At 48.4% G+C, this 18,869-nt stretch overlaps 2 protein-coding genes across 4 annotated transcripts in view; one reads left to right on the forward strand and one right to left on the reverse strand.

The window, feature by feature from the left end:
• The window catches only part of NEU2 (neuraminidase 2), an 88,525-nt gene that overhangs the window by 46,309 nt on the left and 23,347 nt on the right, over nt 1-18,869 (reverse strand). For both annotated transcript variants that reach the window (XM_060624180.3, XM_060624179.3), the window contains exon 2: nt 8,773-8,838. The gene's annotated coding sequence lies outside the window, so the exon portion shown is untranslated. The remainder of the gene's footprint in view (nt 1-8,772; nt 8,839-18,869) is intronic.
• The window catches only part of NGEF (neuronal guanine nucleotide exchange factor), a 109,817-nt gene that overhangs the window by 27,468 nt on the left and 63,480 nt on the right, over nt 1-18,869 (forward strand). The window contains exons 2-3 of one of the 2 annotated variants that reach the window (XM_060624176.3): nt 7,012-7,293; nt 10,635-10,749. In XM_060624176.3, the coding sequence (XP_060480159.2) occupies nt 7,012-7,293; nt 10,635-10,749 (397 nt within the window). The remainder of the gene's footprint in view (nt 1-7,011; nt 7,294-10,634; nt 10,750-18,869) is intronic. The other variant, XM_060624177.3, reaches the window with a different exon arrangement.

The raw sequence follows: 18,869 nt of genomic DNA on the forward strand, positions 1-18,869 counted from the left end.
CAATTGCCCATTTTAATTGGGTTGTTTGTTTTTTTGGTGTTGAGCTGTATATGTTCTTTATATATTTTGGATACTAACCCTTTATCAGATGTGTCATTCGCAAATAGCTTCTCTCGTTCACTAGATTGCCTTGTCATTCTGTTGACACTTTACTTTGCCATGCAAAGGCTTTTTATTCTGGTATAGTCCCAACAGTTTATTTTTGCTTTTGTTTCCCTTGCCTGAGGAGACATATCTAGAAAAATGTTTCTACAGCCAATGTCAGAGAAATTAGTGCCTGTGTTCTCTTCTAGGATTTTTATGGTTTCAGGTCTCACATTTAGATCCTTAACCCATTTTGGGTTTACTTTTGTGTACAGCACAAGAAAGAGGTCCAGTTTCATTCTTGTGCATGTAGCTGTCTGGTTTTCCTGGCACCATTTATCGGAGATCGCCTTTTCCCCGTTGTACGTTCTTGTCTCCTTTGTTGTAGATTAATTGACCATATAAGCATGGGGTTTTTTTCTGGGCCGTTTATTCTGTTTCATTGGTCTATGTGTCTATTTTTGTGCCAGTAGCAGACTGTTTGGGTTTTCCCCTCAGTTACTTCTATCCCCCTCCCCCTCAGTTATTTCTATACAGTTATATTTCCTATTCAGCCACTGTCTGGGTTCCACAAGGGCCTCAGAGAACCCCTCCCCTCACCACCTCTGAAGCTAGTGCTGCCCCCATGTGGCCATGATGCACTGGGGCTTTGCCCCATGTGCAGAGCTGGCTGGTGCCTGTGCCTTGCCCCCAACCCCCCATCGCCCTTCTCCTGCCACTTTTCTGATCCTGCCCTTCCCACCACTGACTCTCCAATTTCTGAATTTCCACTTCAAAATTTCCTAGGGTCCGTCTCTCCTCTGTTTGGGTATTCCATTCCCTTCCTCTCCTTTGTTCCTGCTGAAAACACCTAAATGTTCCCAGCGGCATGTCCACAGCAGGGCAACCTGTGTCTTCCTCCTGGCCTCTGCTTTTCTACATTTCCTACAACGAGCGCACGCGTGGTCGCAGGTCACCCTGATGGCAGAGCGTCTTCTAAGGCAGCTTTACGAGCTCCTTCTCTTGCTGGGGCTTTTCTACCAAACCAGAAACTTCATCGTTTTCCCTCTACTGCCTGAACCCCTCCTCTCCGGCTTTCCTACTTTGCTGGTGGGGGTGGGGTTGTGGGAGTGCTCGCCGAACAAGGCAAGCACTGCATGTACTCGGGATTCTAAGATACAGATTCTAGGACCAGGAATAACAGCGGAAATGGCGCAGCTGACCTGGGAGAGGCCGGGCCTGCCTCCCTCCTAAGGAACCCATGTTCTCGTGGAGGCCCACCTGTCCCTTGTGACGGCATTCAAGCCCTGTTCCCTCTAGGCCACCTCCTCCCACCCTCTGCCTGGATGGCTGACACACCCCACAGTCACCAGCGCCCTGGGTTCCTCCCTGAAGACAAGGTGGGGTCTTCAGCGGGGTCCTACTAACAATCCTCCCCAAGTGTTTCTTCCTGGAGTTGCCGGGGCCTTCTGCTGGATAACCCATGCTCTGCCCCCAGCTCCAGGCAGTGACCTTGAACTGCCCTCTGTGATGTTCTGATTGACCAGGGAGCACAGCTCCCCCACTCGGGGCTCCCCATGATCTGCTGCTCACCCCAACCCTTCCTTGCAAATACCCTCCCCCGCCGTCCCTGTGCATAGTTTGCCTTCTCTTCCTTGTGGTACTTGTTCTCCCCTGTGGCCCCTACTAGCCATGCGAAGGCCAGGCCTGGTCTTCCAGGCTGTCCCTGGTGCTCCCATGGGTCTGCTTCAGAGCAAGTGCCCAGATGACTCATCTGGATGGACTGCATGCCCTCAACCCCTGTAGAAGATTCTTCCCTACAGCACTTGCTTCCTCCCCCCTCGACTGTCTCCTGACACCCCCTCCTCTCTCCCACCCAGCTCGGCTCTCCATCAAGACTTCTGTCTCCGACAGGCAGCTGACATGACCCAACCTGGCCAAAGCGAGGGGCAGCATGGGGCTGAGCTCCTGGGTGGCCCCTGCCCCCACACCTGCTGAAGATGCTGCAGTTCTGCTCCATAAGGATCTTGCTCAAGGCTGGTCTGTGGACTCACTGTGTTGGCATCCCAGGCCTCACCCTGGATGTCTTGAGTCAGACGCTGTGTCTTAACAAGAGCCCGAGGTGACTCCTTGCATGAGCATCTGAAAAGCCCTGGTCTAGGGGACGTACCTGCCCCTGCCCACCGTGCCATCGCCCCCGCCCCCAGCAGCTGGTTTGGGTTGCCACAGCTGGGCTTGCAGCCAGCTTTCTCCTCCCCTCCCCACCTCCGTCTCCCACGTGCCCTGACCTCCCAGGCTACTGACTCATGTGGGGAGGCCCCCTGGCCCTCAGCCTAACGCTGGGAGGTTTAACAGTCACCCTTGGCTCATGTGCCCGAAGCCACACAGCTAGCACAAAGAACAGACTAGAACCCCCACTCCTGCCTCTGATTCATCCCTGCCAGCCTTCAACCAATCTTTACAACAGCATCTTTTAACCACATCACATGGAGTCCAGGTTCCCCCAGCAAACAAGTCAGACAGATGGGGGTGTGGTCCTCGCCATGCCATTTACTGGCTGTGTGATCCCAGGCAAGGTGCCAGAGCTCTCCGACTTGCGGCTTCCTTATCTGTAAAGCAGTGGTAATTAGCACGTGGACCTCAGGGAGGTAATTCATCCATTTGTTCATTGCTGTGAATGACCACGGTTTGCAGAGTGCTGTTGTGTGCCCAGCACCAGAGACAGCGCTGAGCAGAAGAGACCATATCCTGTCCTTCAGGAGCTTCCTAAGAAGGAAATGTGGGCAGACGCGGAGCAAAGACGTGTAAACACTGCCAGCAGGTGCCAGGCATGGACAACACATCAGCGGGGCTCAGTTGAGTGAGCGAGTGGATGAATGAATGAATGACACAAACACAGCTTCTCCACAAGCCCTCCCTGTTCCAATCACAAACGTACCCCATGCTCGTCCACCCTGAAGCCACCTGGAACAGAGAGATGTGGGCTTAAGGCCACTGAGGAGTTTAAGAAAATCATGAGGAGATGGGAGGAGGGCTGCCAGGCTCTCCAGCAGTTAATGGATATGGAAGAATCGGAGTCATTATAAAAATATTTCAGATGGAGAACACATTGCCTGAAATAGGCGATAATTGAGGTGGAATCAGAGTTGTTTTTCAGAGTTCCACAATTTTTCAGTGTGTGCGTGCGTGTGTGTGTGTCTTAAAGATGGAATACATTTTCTCAGGGTTTCAGAGACCTGCCACTTACAGACAATGATACAGATGGTTTGAGAACAACCCCAGGGCTCTTACCATGCCGCGAGCTTCCCTCTCAGGGCTCTCTGAGCCGCCCTGGATCTCAGATTTGGAGAGCCAGCCAGGAGCCACAACAACACGCACCTGCACCCACGTTTTCTGGATGAGACATTGAGGCCCATACTTGCCCAGTGTAAGCAGGTGATTACAGGCAGCAGAAAATGGATATTCAAACCCAAGTCCCCTGCTTCCCAGCCAAATGCCCTTCACTGGACATCGTGCAGGCTTCTGTGAGCTCACAACAATGCCCGGCCAACACTGGCAGTCAGCACTGATACAACCAGGCTGAATCTCCAGGGGATCGTGCCAACCAAAGGGAGCCAGATGTCCGAGGCTCCCTGCCGCGTAGTTGTATCCCAGGACAGCCAGGCAAAGGCAAATGGGAAATGTACACAGATTGGTCACCAGTGGGTGCGGTGGGGGGGGGGGGGGGGGAGGGGGGGATGCCAACTGTAGTGGGGCACAGGGAACTTTTGGGATGAGAATGTGTCCTGTGTCTTGATCAGGGTGGTGGTTACACTAAATGTATGCATTTGCCAAAACTCCTAGAGCCACACGTTAAAGAGGGCCAAATCTACTGTGTGTAAATTATACCACCATTTTTAAAAAAGCAACCTAGGGGCGCCTGGGTGGCTTAGTCAGTTGAGCATCTGACTTCAGCTCAGGTCACGATCTCGCAGTCCGTGAGTTCAAGCCCCACATCAGGCTCTAGGCTGATGGCTCAGAGCCCGGAGCCTGCTTCCGATTCTGTGTCTCCCTCTCTCTCTGCCCCTCCCCCATTCATGCTCTGTCTCTCTCTGTCTCAAAAATAAATAAATGCTAAAAAAAAAAAAAAATTTAAAAAAGCAACCTAAAATAATACGTGGTGATGATAAGAATCATCATCTTCCGTGCCAAAACCCGGTCTGTGTTCAGGGCCACGACGTGGAGGCCTTGGAGACGCTCTCGGTCAGAGCAGGGAGATGCCCTGCTCCTAACAGTCAGCTTCAGACAATCTTCCTGGGAGGTTTTTCAACCGCACACCCCCAAATCAGCATGCCCCAACCCCAAGCGGGCTCTGCTTCCTCTTACCTCGCAGGCAGTGAGCGGCATTGACCTGCCCCGTCGCCCTGGCCCATCGCCTGCTGTTGGGACGGCCCCTCCCTGCTGCTCCCCAAACCTCCGTGTGTCGCCGATCCTGTCATTCCTCTTGCACACCTTCCCCGCCCCAGCGTCGACCTGCCACGCCTGGTGATACCTGTGTGATACCTGCCCTCTGGCCTTGGGCCCCCAGCCCAGCCTGCCCAGAGCTCCTGGGACCCTGCCACCTCCTCACCCACGGTCAGCAAGGCCGCGCTCAGAGCTCCCTGACCTGGTTCAGGGACCTCCACGGACTGGCCCCAGCACACAGTTAACCCCTGCACTGCCTGCTCCCCTGCCAACCGCAGCCACAGGACCTCTGCCCACTTGCTGCCCCCAGATCAAGCTGAGAACAGCCTTAGCACCAGAGTCTCGACCCTTAGGAGGCATAAAGGCAAGGGAAAGGGGGGAGAAGGAGATGTCAGCGAGCCAGGCGTCCTAACATCCTAAAAATCTCAACGGCTTCCATCTAGACGCGGCCAGCAATGGGCAATTCACTGCCCCTCGCCACCCCCCCAGAGCAGCTGCTCACCTTCCGCCAGCTCTGAAATCCAGAGCTGAAGTCTGTCCTTGCCTGTGGTCTGAATTCGCCCCGCTCCCTGCCGCAGACCCCAGAGAGCAGTTGTGTGACGACCTTGACCTCGGCCCTCCTGGGTCTTCTCTCCCAACCCGAGCTCAGGGCAGACAGCCTCCCCGTCCATTTGGCCAGAACAGAAGCCTTTCATTCTGTCTCTCTCTCTCATCCCCTTGCTGGGAATGGAAACCGCCCCTCCTGCCTGCGGGCTGTGGGTTCCTCGCCACATTTGTAATAAACTCTGCCCTCCCAGGTACTCCTGAGAGGGATGTCCCTCCAGATGTGACCTCTTGGCCACTCGTCTCTGGCCACCTGAAATCACAGCTCTACTGTCTGAGGCAAAGGATTAGCCAGCAGGATGGGACCTCTCCAATAGATCCCGCAGGGCACACCTGGCATTTAGGGATCGGGACATGAATGCTGGGACTACCGGGGGCTTGCTGGGGTCACACAGCTGGCCGTGGTGCCGAAGGAGCTCCCTAGGCCCCCACAAGCCGGGTCAAGCTGCCCCAAGGCAGGCCCTTGTCTTAGGGCTCTCTGACCTCTAACACCTTAACACTTGTTTCGCTTGGCTGATTATTTATGGGCAGGGTCATTAATCAAACATCCTCAGACTTGCAGGCAGGTAGGAAAGGAGGCAACATCCCAGGACAAACCTCCTGTATCTGTGTCATTAGGCAAAAAAAAAAAAAAAAAGATTTAAAAAGATATGCTCTGCCTGGAGCTAGGGAAGCCACCCTCCTGAATATTCTAAGATCACCTGACCACCTGCCCCGAAAGGGATTTGGACTGAGGTGAGGGGAGGAGAAGGGGGTTGGGAACTCACCCATGAGGAACTTGGAGGGCGGGGCTTGCGGAAGCCGAGCACTAGCGTAAGCAGAGGGGGGGCGGTGGGAAGTGGGGTGCCTCAAGTCCAGGTCCCCATTCTTTACATTTTACAGAGGAAAACAGAGGCAGAAAAGGCGGTTCTTAAGCTTTCCTGAGTCTCTAAAGTCGTTGACAACGTAATAGAAGGTCTGCACCTGTAATCAAGAAAGTGGTACCTGCCCACATTCTGCCTCTGCATACAATTTAAGGACCACTTAAACCTCCAGAGTCCATGGGACCCCAGGTTCTGAACCCTCGGAGGGATGTGAAGCCACAGAGATCGCTGGCGTGCTCTCCTGTCTGCACACCGTCCTAACCGGCGTATGCTCCCCTCAAGGATCCCCCTGGTCCCTCGCCACTCTGAGAGCCTGTACCCTAGAAGACCCATGTTGGGAAGAAACTGGGGTTTGCCTGGACAGTCCTGGTGTAATCCTATTACACCCCTTTTCCCATGAAGAGGGCCCTGGTTCAGATGATGTCCACTATGGTCACCCCAGAGGGAGGGAACCGTTCTGTTACCCAAGTCGGTGGGGTGGGGGAGGGCTTGTCCCCACAGCAGCCAGGCATCATCCTATCAGAGAGGCCACTAATCCACAACTAGACCTAGCCGCCAGAGGATGGCAAGAGGTCTGTCCTCGCAGGATTCAAGTTTTGCATCCCCGAATTCACTGTTGTGGGACCACTACTCGCTGATAGCCCTTTTGAGTTTCCCCAAGACTTTACTTTCGAGTCTGTTCATACGTCTTCCCTTTTTTTTGCTTTGGTTTCCTGGAGTTCTCCTGTTTTTGCAGTCTCTCTCTTGAATGACTCAGAAGATGTTTACTTGAAAGCTAGTTATACAAGCCACTTGAAGCATTTTCCCCAAAGCACATCCTATGAATAGAATAAACAAACTTCAATTCTAAAATGATACTTGAGTGCATCCAAAATTGCAGTGGTTAAACTGTAATTTTCATTGACAAAGACACAGCCACCCAGATATGCAGATTATTCCAAATTCCATCCAATCTGAATGGGAGTGGAAGGCCAGACTCTGAATGGAATATTTAGCCCTGATGACCCTAACTGCAAAGTGTTCTCTTTCTATTCCAAAGTGCTCAAACCGATGGAGCTGGAGAAGAGATCTGAAGGTTTGAAAAAGCCCTGGAAGAAACTGATGAGTGGTCCTCGGGAGACTGATGCCGAACGGGCCAAGGTGAGACCCGACGTAGCCTCAGAAGAGGGAATGCCCCACGCCCTGGACCGAGAGACACAAGACACAGAAGCCCACGGCTTCATCCGAATTCAGAGAAACTCCATCTTCAATCGCTCCATGAGACGCAGAAGCAAAGGCAAAGCCAGAGATGCTCCTGAACAGAACACCCGCCACCTGGCAGGTCAGTACCATGGGCTGCTAGCAGAGCTGTCCCTTGACACGCAGGTGAAGCCGTCAGGGCTGAAAGGCCCTGATGAAATTAAAGAAGAATAAGAGGCCTTGCAACCTAGCAAGGACAGGTCCATTAAAGGAAACATTTTGAGGGGCGCCTGGGTGGCTTGGTGGGTTAAGCGTCCGACTTCGGCTCAGGTCATGATCTCACGGTCCGTGAGTTCGAGCCCCGCGTCGGGCTCTGTGCTGACCGCTCAGAGCCTGGAGCCTGTTTCAGATTCTGTGTCTCCCTCTCTCTCTGCCCTTCCCCTGTTCATGCTCTGTCTCTCTCTGTCTCAAAAATAAATAAACGTTTAAAAAAAAAAAAAAAGGAAACATTTTGAAGTTGTTACCTAAAGAATTCAAATTCCCCCAAGATGATGATGAGGGTCCTTCAGGAGAAAGTGTTGACCTAAACTGTAAGATAAGACTGGCTTCTATCGAAAAGAGACAGCTTGCTCTAGGACTCAACAGAACACCCAGATGTGCATGCATCCCAGCAGGGAGGCTTGGAGCTGTCCACATTTGGGTGCGTCTGGGGACAGGAGTTTCCTGAGTGGTGACATCTCACCCTTGTTCTCTCACTGGTGCTGCGACGGCCAGAGCTCCTGCTGTCCTAAGAATATCTGAGATGAATACCTCGGGAATAGCTTTGCAGCTGGATCCCTTAATCTTTTAACCCAGCTCCTAGTATATCTGCCCGAAGTATATTTTATCTGCCCGAAGTGTATTTCTTTTTTTTTTAATTTTTTTTTAAACGTTTTATTTATTTTTGAGACAGAGAGAGACAGAGCACGAACGGGGAAGGGTCAGAGAGAGGGAGACACAGAATCCGAAACAGGCTCCAGGCTCTGAGCTGTCAGCACAGAGTCCGACGCGGGGCTCGAACTCACGGACCGTGAGATCATGACCTGAGCCGAAGTCGGCCGCTTAACCGACTGAGCCACCCAGGCGCCCCCCGAAGTGTATTTCTTGAGCAGAATGAAGCTCAGAAACTTTTACAAACGGGGGAGTTGTCAGAGCTACGACTGAAATACTATATTCGTGGAAGCTGGGTGAATGGTACATTATATTACTCTCTTGACTTTTGTGTGTGTTCGAAAATCTTAATAAATTAAAAGTTAGAAACACACCCACACGCAAAGGAAGTTAGAGTCTCTGCCCTTGAGGGACCCACAATATTGTGATGATGTCATTCTACTGCAAGTGATGCATCATACAAGAGAGGTAACGGCAAAAAAAGAGACCCTTCTGGTGGGGTTAGGAAAGATTCCTCCAAGAAGATGATATTTTAGACGAGTCATGAAGGGTGCATAAGGACATGGCCAGAGAGATAACAGGAGCTAACTTGGCTGAGCACTTGTAGGTACTCAGTGCTAAGGGTGTCCTTACTATACCCATTGTACAGATTAAAAAAAAACCTGAAGGAAACAGAAATTGCGTCACTTACCCTAAATCACACAGCTAGTGAGTGGCCGGGCTTGAACTGGAGTTTAGATCCTTCTAGTCCCAAAGCCTGTGCATGGGGAGAAGGGGTGAGGGTGGCTCTCTCTAACAGAAATATAACGCAAGCCACATACATCATTTAAAATTTTCCAGGGGCCACATTTAAAAAGGAAAAAGAAATGGCTAATATTCATTTTAACATGTTAGTGAACACAATGCATCCAAAATATTATCGTTCTATCATGTAGTCAATAATCAATATAAAAAATTTGTAATAAGACATTTTGCATTTTTTTTTTGCACTCAGTCTTTAAAATCTGTAGAGTATTTTATACTTACGGCCCCTCTCAATTTGCATGCTCAGTTTTCACTGGAAATATTTGATCTGGATTTAGCTTTCATAAAATGTACAGTCAGAAAAAGATTTACATATCCAGATTGTTCCAAATATCCTTAAAAGTTTTCCAATAACTGAACTGAGTATCAGTTTTTACATTTCAATTTAAACTAATTTAAGTTTTAAAAAAATGAAGAATTTACTTCCTGGGTCACACCAGCCACGTTTCTTTTCTTTTCTTTTTTTTTTTTTTTTTTAACGTTTATTTATTTTTCAGACACAGAGAGACACAGCATGAATGGGGGAGGGGCAGAGAGAGAGGGAAACACAGAATCTGAAGCAGGCTCCAGGCTCTGAGCCATCAGCCCAGAGCCCGACGCAGGGCTCGAACCCGCGGACCGCGAGATCGTGACCTGAGCTGAAGTCGGACGCTTAACCGAGCCACCCAGGCGCCCCACACCAGCCACGTTTCAAATGTATAACGGCCACACGTGGCTGGCAGTGGCCCAGGGATGGCACAGGGTTAGAGCACGGCCAGCAGACAGAAAAGCGGATACGGCTGCCCAAGGCCAGGGGCCGGGGGTCTTTCTGAGCAGAAGCAAAGGCGACTATCTGAGATGAGGCTGGAGAGGGGACCCAGGTCGGGGGAAAGAGTCTGTGGCTTCTCAAGCCCAGTCGGGAACCCTGACACCCATGTAGACTAGAACAGGGTCACTTCACTTCTTGCCATCCTCATAACTGCCATTTATGTCCAGACCATAAGGTTTTCATCAGACTCAGAGTTGTATTTTTAAAATGACTCCCTGTTTCCCTTCCCTGCAGTTAACTCCTAAGACAGCCCAGAGCTTTCTGATCCAGAGTCCAAGGAGAAAATGCTCCCCCTGCTCTCGCTGGGGGGAGCGCACAAGCCAGCGCGTGGCGCGGGGCTTCTCCGCCCCTCCCACCCAACAAAAGAAGGCTTGTGCTCCCGGTTCAGTTTGTGACTTAGGTGTGCGAGGTCAGCTGAATGGGCGCCCTTTCAAAGTCACACCAGAACACTGGCTGACCACCCACCTACCGGCGGTCTGACGCCCCAGGGGAGGGAACTTGACTTATTTAATATCGATTAGGACTTGCGAAGTGACATGTTAAAAGAGTGACACGTTGCAAATGATTTTTGTTCGCTAGAAACATTAACACCAGTGGTTCTGGTTTTACTGCCCTCTCAGACATTAACCAGGTTTGTATCTAAGCTTGCAATCTCATTTCCAATATTCTTTTTTCCACTGAGTGCATCTGCACGTGTGTGTGTGTGTGTGTACATGCATGTGAAGTTTCTTGCATCATAATTATAATTTTTGTACAGATGGCGTGCCAGGTCACCAAATACGTGCAAGCCGTGGCAAAGTCCCCTCCAGGGGCGTGACCGGAAGAAAGCCCTCTTCCCTCCTTCTTCCCTCCTGGGGTGAAGCTGCTACTATGCAGAGAGAATTGCCTGAAAGGGGGAAGATGCACATTTTCTAGCTCTCTGCCTTTCTTAAATGTCACAGGTTCACCGGAAAACGCACAGTCTGTGGATAAGCCCCTGACCGTGAATGTCCCCTCGGGCAGAATGCCTCGGTGGAGAACCCCAGTACAGCCAGACCCAGGAGCCAAGAGAACAAGGTAAGAGAGGGCAAATCAGAGGAGGGGTCAGTTCATGACAAGATGTATCAGGACCAGTTGGTGCAAAGTACGGACAGCTGCAAGGATGTCTTATGTTTGTTTTTTGTTTTTTTTTAAGTAATTTTTATTTGCCTGTGTTTAAAAAAAAAAAACAAAAAACTTCACCATCTCCTTTAAAAAAAAAAAATAACCCATTGCTACTCTTCCATCATAAAACTGGGAAATTGTAGACATTACTGATTTCGAGAAGTAGAAAAGGAAAATCCCTGTGTGGTGCCACCACCCAGAGAGGCTTTAATTTGTTGTAACTGTTGCAAGGTGCTTTTTCCTGTATGTTTTATGCCTATTTTCTCTTCATAAAGTAGGATCTTACTATATATCCTGTCTTCAAACCTACTTAATAGTGTATCACAAACCCTTCTGCATGTTACTAAATATTTTTCTACACAATTATTCAATGGCTATAAAGTAATCTATAGTATGATAGGATTATAATTCATTAATCATGCTATGATTGTTGGATGTTTGGGTATTGTAGCAGCTAGGACTAAATTTAGCTGCTTGTAACCAAAAAACACAGCTTAGAATGACAGAGATCTATTTGACTCTTGAGTGAAAGAAGCCTGGGGGGTTGTGACAGCAACTACTTCATGCCTTCAGCTATCAAGGTGGCTGCCAGAGCTCCGGCCATCACAGCCATAGTTCAGATGGCAGGAAGAAGAAAAGCAGAGGGTGGTGGGGACTCGTGGTGGCCTACTCTGTTCTCCTCTTATGGAGCTTCCCTGAAGCCCACTCAACTACTGGTGCTTTTATCTCATTGGCCCAAACTGACTGGGTCACACGGCCACCTCCATTTGCGCGCCAGGAAAGCCGGGAAATGTATCTCTTTCAAACCAGGTCTGTTTCCACCTCCGGAAATTGGCTCCATACCAAGGAATAAAAGAGAATGGATACGGGGGAGGCAACAGCAATCTCTGACCCGAGGGAGTTCCAATTTTTTGCTGGTCTATAAGCCACACTATGAGAAATATCGTTGTGGCAAAATCCTGATACCCATTCCTCCTTATTTCCTTAAGTTCTTAGAAACTTCGCACCTTCTACAAATCCCTGGTTACAGGGAAGTTGTGTTCCCATATTTGTACTGGGGAAGTACGGGATAGACATGCTGTCGCAGAAACAGGTGGCAAGCATTCTTTTGCTCCCTGACACGGCTTTGACCACAGGCCCTTGATTATACATATAATCATTTAAATACATAACTTAATAAATAAATATATATACGGACCTATTTCACTTACATGTAATTATATAATAAAGGCAGCTGACTCCTGTTGCCTCTGTTCTGGCTTAAGAGCCAAAGAACGACACCGTAAATATCTTCCCACCCACACAGGATGCTCAAGAGATGGTGGGGGAAGTCACTCTTAGCTCATCCCTCTTGTCCAGGGGTCAGCAGGAGTGACAGTACAAATATTTCACAAGCAGGGCCCAACTGCTGTCCCGGGGGGGGGGGGGGGGCAGCGGAAAGACCCTGGGAGTAGGGAAAAGGGAAAGGACTCAGGACATGGCTATTTCCCAAGCAGCACACAAATGTTTCCATATTTTCACAATCAATAAAAAAGAGGGTAAGGCTAAGGAGACTGGTTACCAGGCTTTGTTTTTGCTGGGGGATAATTGTCAGAGTTCTGGGAGCTGCCCACACCTTCCCACGGGGGTTCCCCCTTGTAGTTGCTGGGGCTCCCTGGAGAGACAGAGCCAGCAGGATGTGGAGAGAGAGGGTGGGGGACGTTCCATGTATGGAACTGGTTCACAGTTGTGGAGGCTTGATGAGTGCAGAATCCGCTCAGTGAGTCTGGGGCCGGAGACTCAGGGAAGAGCTACAGTCTGAGTCCAGAGGAGGCCCTCCGCACAATTCCTTTTTGCTCTGTGAGGTTACTTAGTCTTTGTTCTATTAAGACCTTCAACTGTTTAGATGAGGCCCACCCACATTATGGGGGATAAACTGCTTTGCTCAAAGTCCACTGACTTAAGTGTTAATCTCAAAAAACATCTTCACAGAAACACCCAGAATGATATTTGACCAAATATCTAGGCACCATGGCCCAGCCAAGTTGACACCTGAAATTAACGATCATATCCCCCATTTTCACCCTAGTGAGGGGGGTTTCAAGAGATCTCTGTAATCGGGGGGGGGGGGGGGTGTGGAACACAAGGACCAGAACCAGGTTTGCTCCTGGAAACAAATAGAGATGAGCTGGCTGATGGCCTCATGGAAGGGGGAGGGTGGGGGAGAGGGCAGAGCAGGGAGTGAGGGGCATCTACCCCAAAGGCAAGGCAAGGCACATGTTTTCTTGGAGCCAAGTATAGATCTCAAGGGAGGGGACCAGCCATGAATCACTTTGAAAAGGACTCCACCCAACACGGCTTCCTGCTAGGGGCCAGGTGGATCTTGGCAGAAAGCAGCCGAAAGTGGCCGGCTCGAGAGCTTTGCACCCGCCAAAGAACCATGGCCAGAGACCCCCAGTGAGGTATCTCCAAGGAGCTCCCCACAAGTACCCCACTTTGAGGGCCCAAACAGCAGCTGGGGGGGGGGGGGGGCAGGAGATGACAGGGCAGGAAGCAGAAGCTTCCCAGCTGTGGCCGGCACTGGGAGAAGAGAGGCGTCCAGAAATAACGTTGGGGTGCACTTTTGAACACCTAGGGAAAGAGAGCATTTGCTGGTAACCCAAGAGTGACCAGAAGAGCTTTGCACGTGGTCTGCCTGAGATTTCACACAAGGCCAAGCACAAGCAGATGGAATTGGGGATGGAGAGGAAGCCTGGGGACCCTTCTCGTTTGCACCCTCCCCAGTCCAGGGGGTCCCTGCGCTTACCTCCGTCTTGTGACCTAGTGAGGACAGAGGTTCTGGGGAGCTTATGTAGGTGGATCTCAGGATCCCCACTGTGAGATTTGTTTCTATTATGTTCTCTGAACTAGATATCTGTGGCAGGGTAAGTCACAATGTATCCGCTATGGAAAAGTTTTCTAGAGGAAAACCTCCTGATGGGCCATCGGGCTCCCAGGGCTTGAGCTATTGCTTTTTTTTTTTTTTTTTTTAAGTTTTTATTATTGATTTCTGAGAGAGACAGAGTGTGAGTGGGGGAGGGGCAGAGAGAGAGGGAGACACAGAATCCGAAACAGGCTCCAGGCTCCGAGCTGTCTGCACAGAGCCTGATGCAGGGCTTGAACCCACGAACCGCGAAATCATGACCTCAGCCGAAGACTGACGGAGCCACCCAGGGCCCCAAGCTATTGCTTTTAAAGGTAAAAACCAAAATGTAAGTTTCTCCTGGGAAATGTTACCCTTCGACGGTCAAGAAGCTACCACATCAGGATGCGTTAGATGTGACACGTCTGGGATAACATTTGTGGGTGTCGTGCACGAGGACCATCCATTCTCTTCTATTCCTCTGCTCACGCCTCATTTCACTAGGCACCCCAGCATGTGGAGGCTCGGACCTTTATGTAAAGTAATGTGATCCCTGCTCTGGCCCACATCCTGTGTCCCCACCTTCGCACGTCGTGTCCCTCATTCAGAGTGCCCTGGTTCCATAAGTCCAGTTGTCTCTCGCTATGTTTCCACAGACACATTCCCAGGGCCTGTAGCTACCCGTTCCTGCTGGACGCCCTTTTATTCTAAGTCGGGAAAATAATTCTGTCACCTAGATTCATGCATGTAAATGCAGGTTTTGTGATCCAAATTTAACAGAGGACAGAAGAAAACAGAAAAGGAAAGGAAAGAAGCTTCCATGGTACAAAGGCTGGAAACAACCGAGGAGGGACTAGAGCGTCTACCTCATGCAGGGCCCCAAATGGTTTCTCCCTCTTTTCTGTAATTGCTACTATAGTTAGTGTCTTCGTAAAGGTAATTTTAAAGGGACTCATTGAAGGAAATTTTACATTACAACAAAACGTGCAAATCTTGGGCACACGGTGTGATGAATGTATTAGTCAGTTCAGTTGCTGTAACAAAATAGCACAGATTGGGTGCTTAAACAGCAGACGTCGATTTTCTCCTCATTCTGGAGATTTGAAGTCCAAGATCAGGGTGCCACTGTGGTCAGACTGTGGGAGGGCTCTCTGCCTGGCTTGCAAACAGCTACTTTCTCATAGGTCCTCATGTCATGGACAGAGAGGGAAAGCAAGGTCTGGCCTCTTCCTCTTCATGGGGGCTCCACCCTCATGACCTCATCTAAACCTAATTCCAAAGGTCCTACCTCCAAATACCATCACGTGGGGGTTAGGGCTGCAACGTGTGAATTTGAGAGGGGTGGGGGACACGATTCAGTCGACAGCAGTACATTTTTACATACATATACACCCACTTGACCATTGTTACATAAAGAAATTCAACTGAATGATTTTAAAGGTCTAATTGGCTTTACTAATCCATTCCTGAATCAGGCAGCACCCCATCCAGCAAGTAGAGGGCAGCTCTGAAGGGCGCTACAATGGGAAGGGTTTTTCAAGGCAAGACAAGAATATCATAAACAGGAAGAAAGGATTATTTCAGGAGAGGCCACCTTCATTTGGGGACAAAAGGGTTTCAGTTGGTAGATTACCTCATCTTCCTCTAGGGGGTGAAGAGGGCCCAGGTGACAGATTATCTTATCCGTGCTGATCAAAAACTTCCTGGCTGACCAGGTACAGGCTATAGTCCTGGGGTCTTGAAACTCCCATTAGGTTAAGTGTTGAATCTTGGTTTAATGACTTAGGGTTTTAACCTCAGTGGCACCATCTTGGGCCTGTGATTTTCTTTTTAACACCATCAACCAGACCAAGAAACAACATTTCCATTGGCCCATGAGTCTCCCTAAGACTCTTTGTTTTCTGGTCAATACCTAGCCCTCTCACACATCACCATTTTCTGACCTCCATCACCATTTGCTTAGTTTTGCTGGTTCTTGACCTTCATGGGAATGCGATCGATCACACGGTGTGCACGCAATGGCATCTGACTTTCTGAACATATTTTTCCCAGATTCATCAGTGTATCTACATCAGATTGTTCTTTTTATTGCTGAGAAGTGTCACCACTATTTGCTTACCCGTCTTTATGTTGGATATTTGGATTGTTTCCAGTTTTCGACTATTACGCATAAAGTTGCTATGAACATTCTCAGACACGTCTTTTTGTGAATGCATGCACTTGTTTCTCTTGGTGTATGCCCAGGAGTAGAAGTGCTGAGTTTTAGGATAGGTACGTGCTTAACAGTATTAGGAAGAGCCAAATAATTGTTCGAAACAGTTGTACTATTCCACACTCCTACCCGCAAGGTATCAAAATACTGGTCACACCAGGTGCTGGCCAACTCTGCATCTGTTCTAATATATTGAAGTTCCTCAATGTGGTTTTAATTTGTATGTTGCTGATGACAAATGATGTTGAACACCTTTTCGTATACTCATTGGCCATTCACATATCTTCTTTTGTGAAGTTCCTCTTCAAGTCTTTTGTGCATTTTTCTAAATTTTATGTTTTTAATTTTTAGTAATTCTTTATATATCTTGAAGACAAGTCCTTGGTCAGATATAGATATAGATATAGATATAGATATAGATATAGATATATAGATATATAGATATAGATATGGATATTCTACCAGTCTGGGGCTTCTCTTTTAATATTCTTGTCCTTTAATGATCAGAAATTTTCATCTTCATGAAGACTAATTTATCAATTTTTTCCCTTGCTTTTCCTTTTCCATCCTAAGAGATATTTGACTACTTCGAAGTCATAAAAATATTCTATGTTTTTCTTATAAGAACGTTATACTTTGGGGTGCCTGGGTGGCTCAGTCAGCTGGGCGTCTGACTCTTGATTTTGGCTCAAGTCATGATCTCGTAGTTAGTGGGTTTGAGCCCCACGTCCGGCTCTGCCACTGCTTGGGATTCTCCCTCTCTCTCTCTCTCTGTCCCTCCTCCACTCCCTCTCTCTCTCAAAATAAATAAACAAACTTAAAAAAAAAAAGAGCTTTATACTTTTAGCTTTCCCATTTAGGTCTGTGCTCCATATGCATACAAGTTGCTCTCGAGTCATTTATTTATTTATTTAGTAGATTTTTTAAAAATTTTTATTTATTTTTGAGAGAGAGAGAAAGAGTGCGAGCAGGGGAGGAGCAGAGAGCAAGAAGGAGACACAGAATCCGAACCAGGCTCCAGGCTCTGAGCTGTCAGCACAGAGCCGGATGAGGGGCTCAAACCCACGAACTGTGAGATAATGACCTGAGCCGAAATCAGACGCTTAACTGACTGAGCCACTCAGGCGCCCACCCCCCTCCCCCACAAAAAAAATCCGCTGACTGCAGACATGTGGATCTTTTCTGGACTTTTATTCTGTTTTATTGATCTAAGTGCCTTTCCTTATGCCAATATCACACTGACTTAAATACTGTAGCTTTATACAAAGTCTTAAAATCTGGTAGTGAAAGCTCTCCTACTTTGTTCTTTTTAAAGATTGTCTTGGATATTTTCAGTCCTTTGCATTTCCATATAAATTTTAGAATCAGTTTGTCAATTTCTAAAAAAAAAAAAAAATGTCTGCCAGGATTTTGGTAAAGATTGCATCGTCTCTCTACATAAATTTGGATATCACTGACACCTTAATATTAGCACCTCAAATTGTTCAATCTATGAACATGTCCTAACCTTCTGTTTATTTAGATGTTTTTTAAATTAACCCAGCAACCATGTGCAGTTTTTAGCATTGAGGATTTACACATATTTTAATTCCATTGTTCTGAGGATTTTAACGCTTTTGATCCTATTTTAAATGCCAGTGTTTTGTAATTTCACTTTTCAATTGTTCACTGGTAGTATGTTCAAATACAATTAAGTTTTGCATGGCTACCTAGCATCCTGTGACCTTGATACATCACTTATTAGTTCTAATTATTTGTATATTTCTTTGATTTTTCTATGCACACAACACTGCCATCCGTGAATAAAGATGGCTTTAGTTCTTCTTTTCCCCCAAGTTTCATGCCTTCTTCTTGTGTTTTCTTGCTTTATTGCAGTGGCAAAATCTCTATTACAAGGCTGGATAGACGTGCTGTGAGTAGATATCCGTGTTTTAGGTCCTGGTCAAGAATGCTTTGATTGCAAAGACCAGAAACCTACTTAAACGTGTTCAAGTAGAAGAGGGATATTGAACAACTTAAATTTGTTCAAGTAAAAAAAGGATGCTGAGGGGCGCCTGGGTGGCTCAGTCGGTTGGGCGTCCGACTTCAGCTCAGGTCACGATCTCGCGGTCCGTGAGTTTGAGCCCCGCGTCGGGCTCTGGGCTGATGGCTCAGAGCCTGGAGCCTGCTTCCGATTCTGTGTCTCCCTCTCTCTCTGCCCCTCCCCCGTTCATGCTCTGTCTCTCTCTGTCTCAAAAATAAATAAAACGTCAAAAAAAAATTTAAAAAAGGATGCTGGAATCCTGAAGAATCCAAGTATAAAAGATAAAACCCGGCTTTACAGAGATGGAAAAGCTATCAGGAACCAGAGCCACTTTCTGGTTAGAAGGCCACGGAAGGCCACGGCCTCCATTCCTCTCTACTTCTCTCTATGGACTGCTCTATTCTCCTGCTCTCCCCCAGACCAGCTTCTTCTCACTGCCCATCAGCTGGTGCATGACCCAAAATGGCAGATATGGACAGTATGACCTTTCAGTTTGGTTCTCCACAGCGAGTGGATACTTCCTTTTGTGTCTCTCAGAGAGAAAGACTTTCTAAAGAAAAGAATCTGGTTGGCCAAATGTTTATCGCTGGGCCAATCAGTTAAAAGAATAGAAGGTAGGATCAATGGGGCCATTCCCAGGTATCATAGGGAACCATGTTTGGGAGTATCTTGGAGATGTCTGTGAAGGATAGCCAGGCACCCAAAACATACCCAGTGTAGTAGAGTCTGGGTCTCCCGCACAAGGGGATGCCAAGGGGACATGAGTAAGGTAAGGAGCAGCAGAATGCAGGTAGGAACAGTAGGGACTGGAGGCAGTAGATTAGAAGACTGAGGTCCTCTGAAACCCAGAGTGGCCCAGGAGCCAGTCCTCCAGTTTGCAAGAAGCTTGGATGGTGCTGCTCTGGAGTGTGTGACCT

This window comes from Panthera onca, chromosome C1 (genome assembly GCF_046562875.1).
Source record: "Panthera onca isolate mPanOnc1 chromosome C1, mPanOnc1 haplotype 2, whole genome shotgun sequence".
Classification (NCBI taxonomy): domain Eukaryota; kingdom Metazoa; phylum Chordata; class Mammalia; order Carnivora; family Felidae; genus Panthera; species Panthera onca.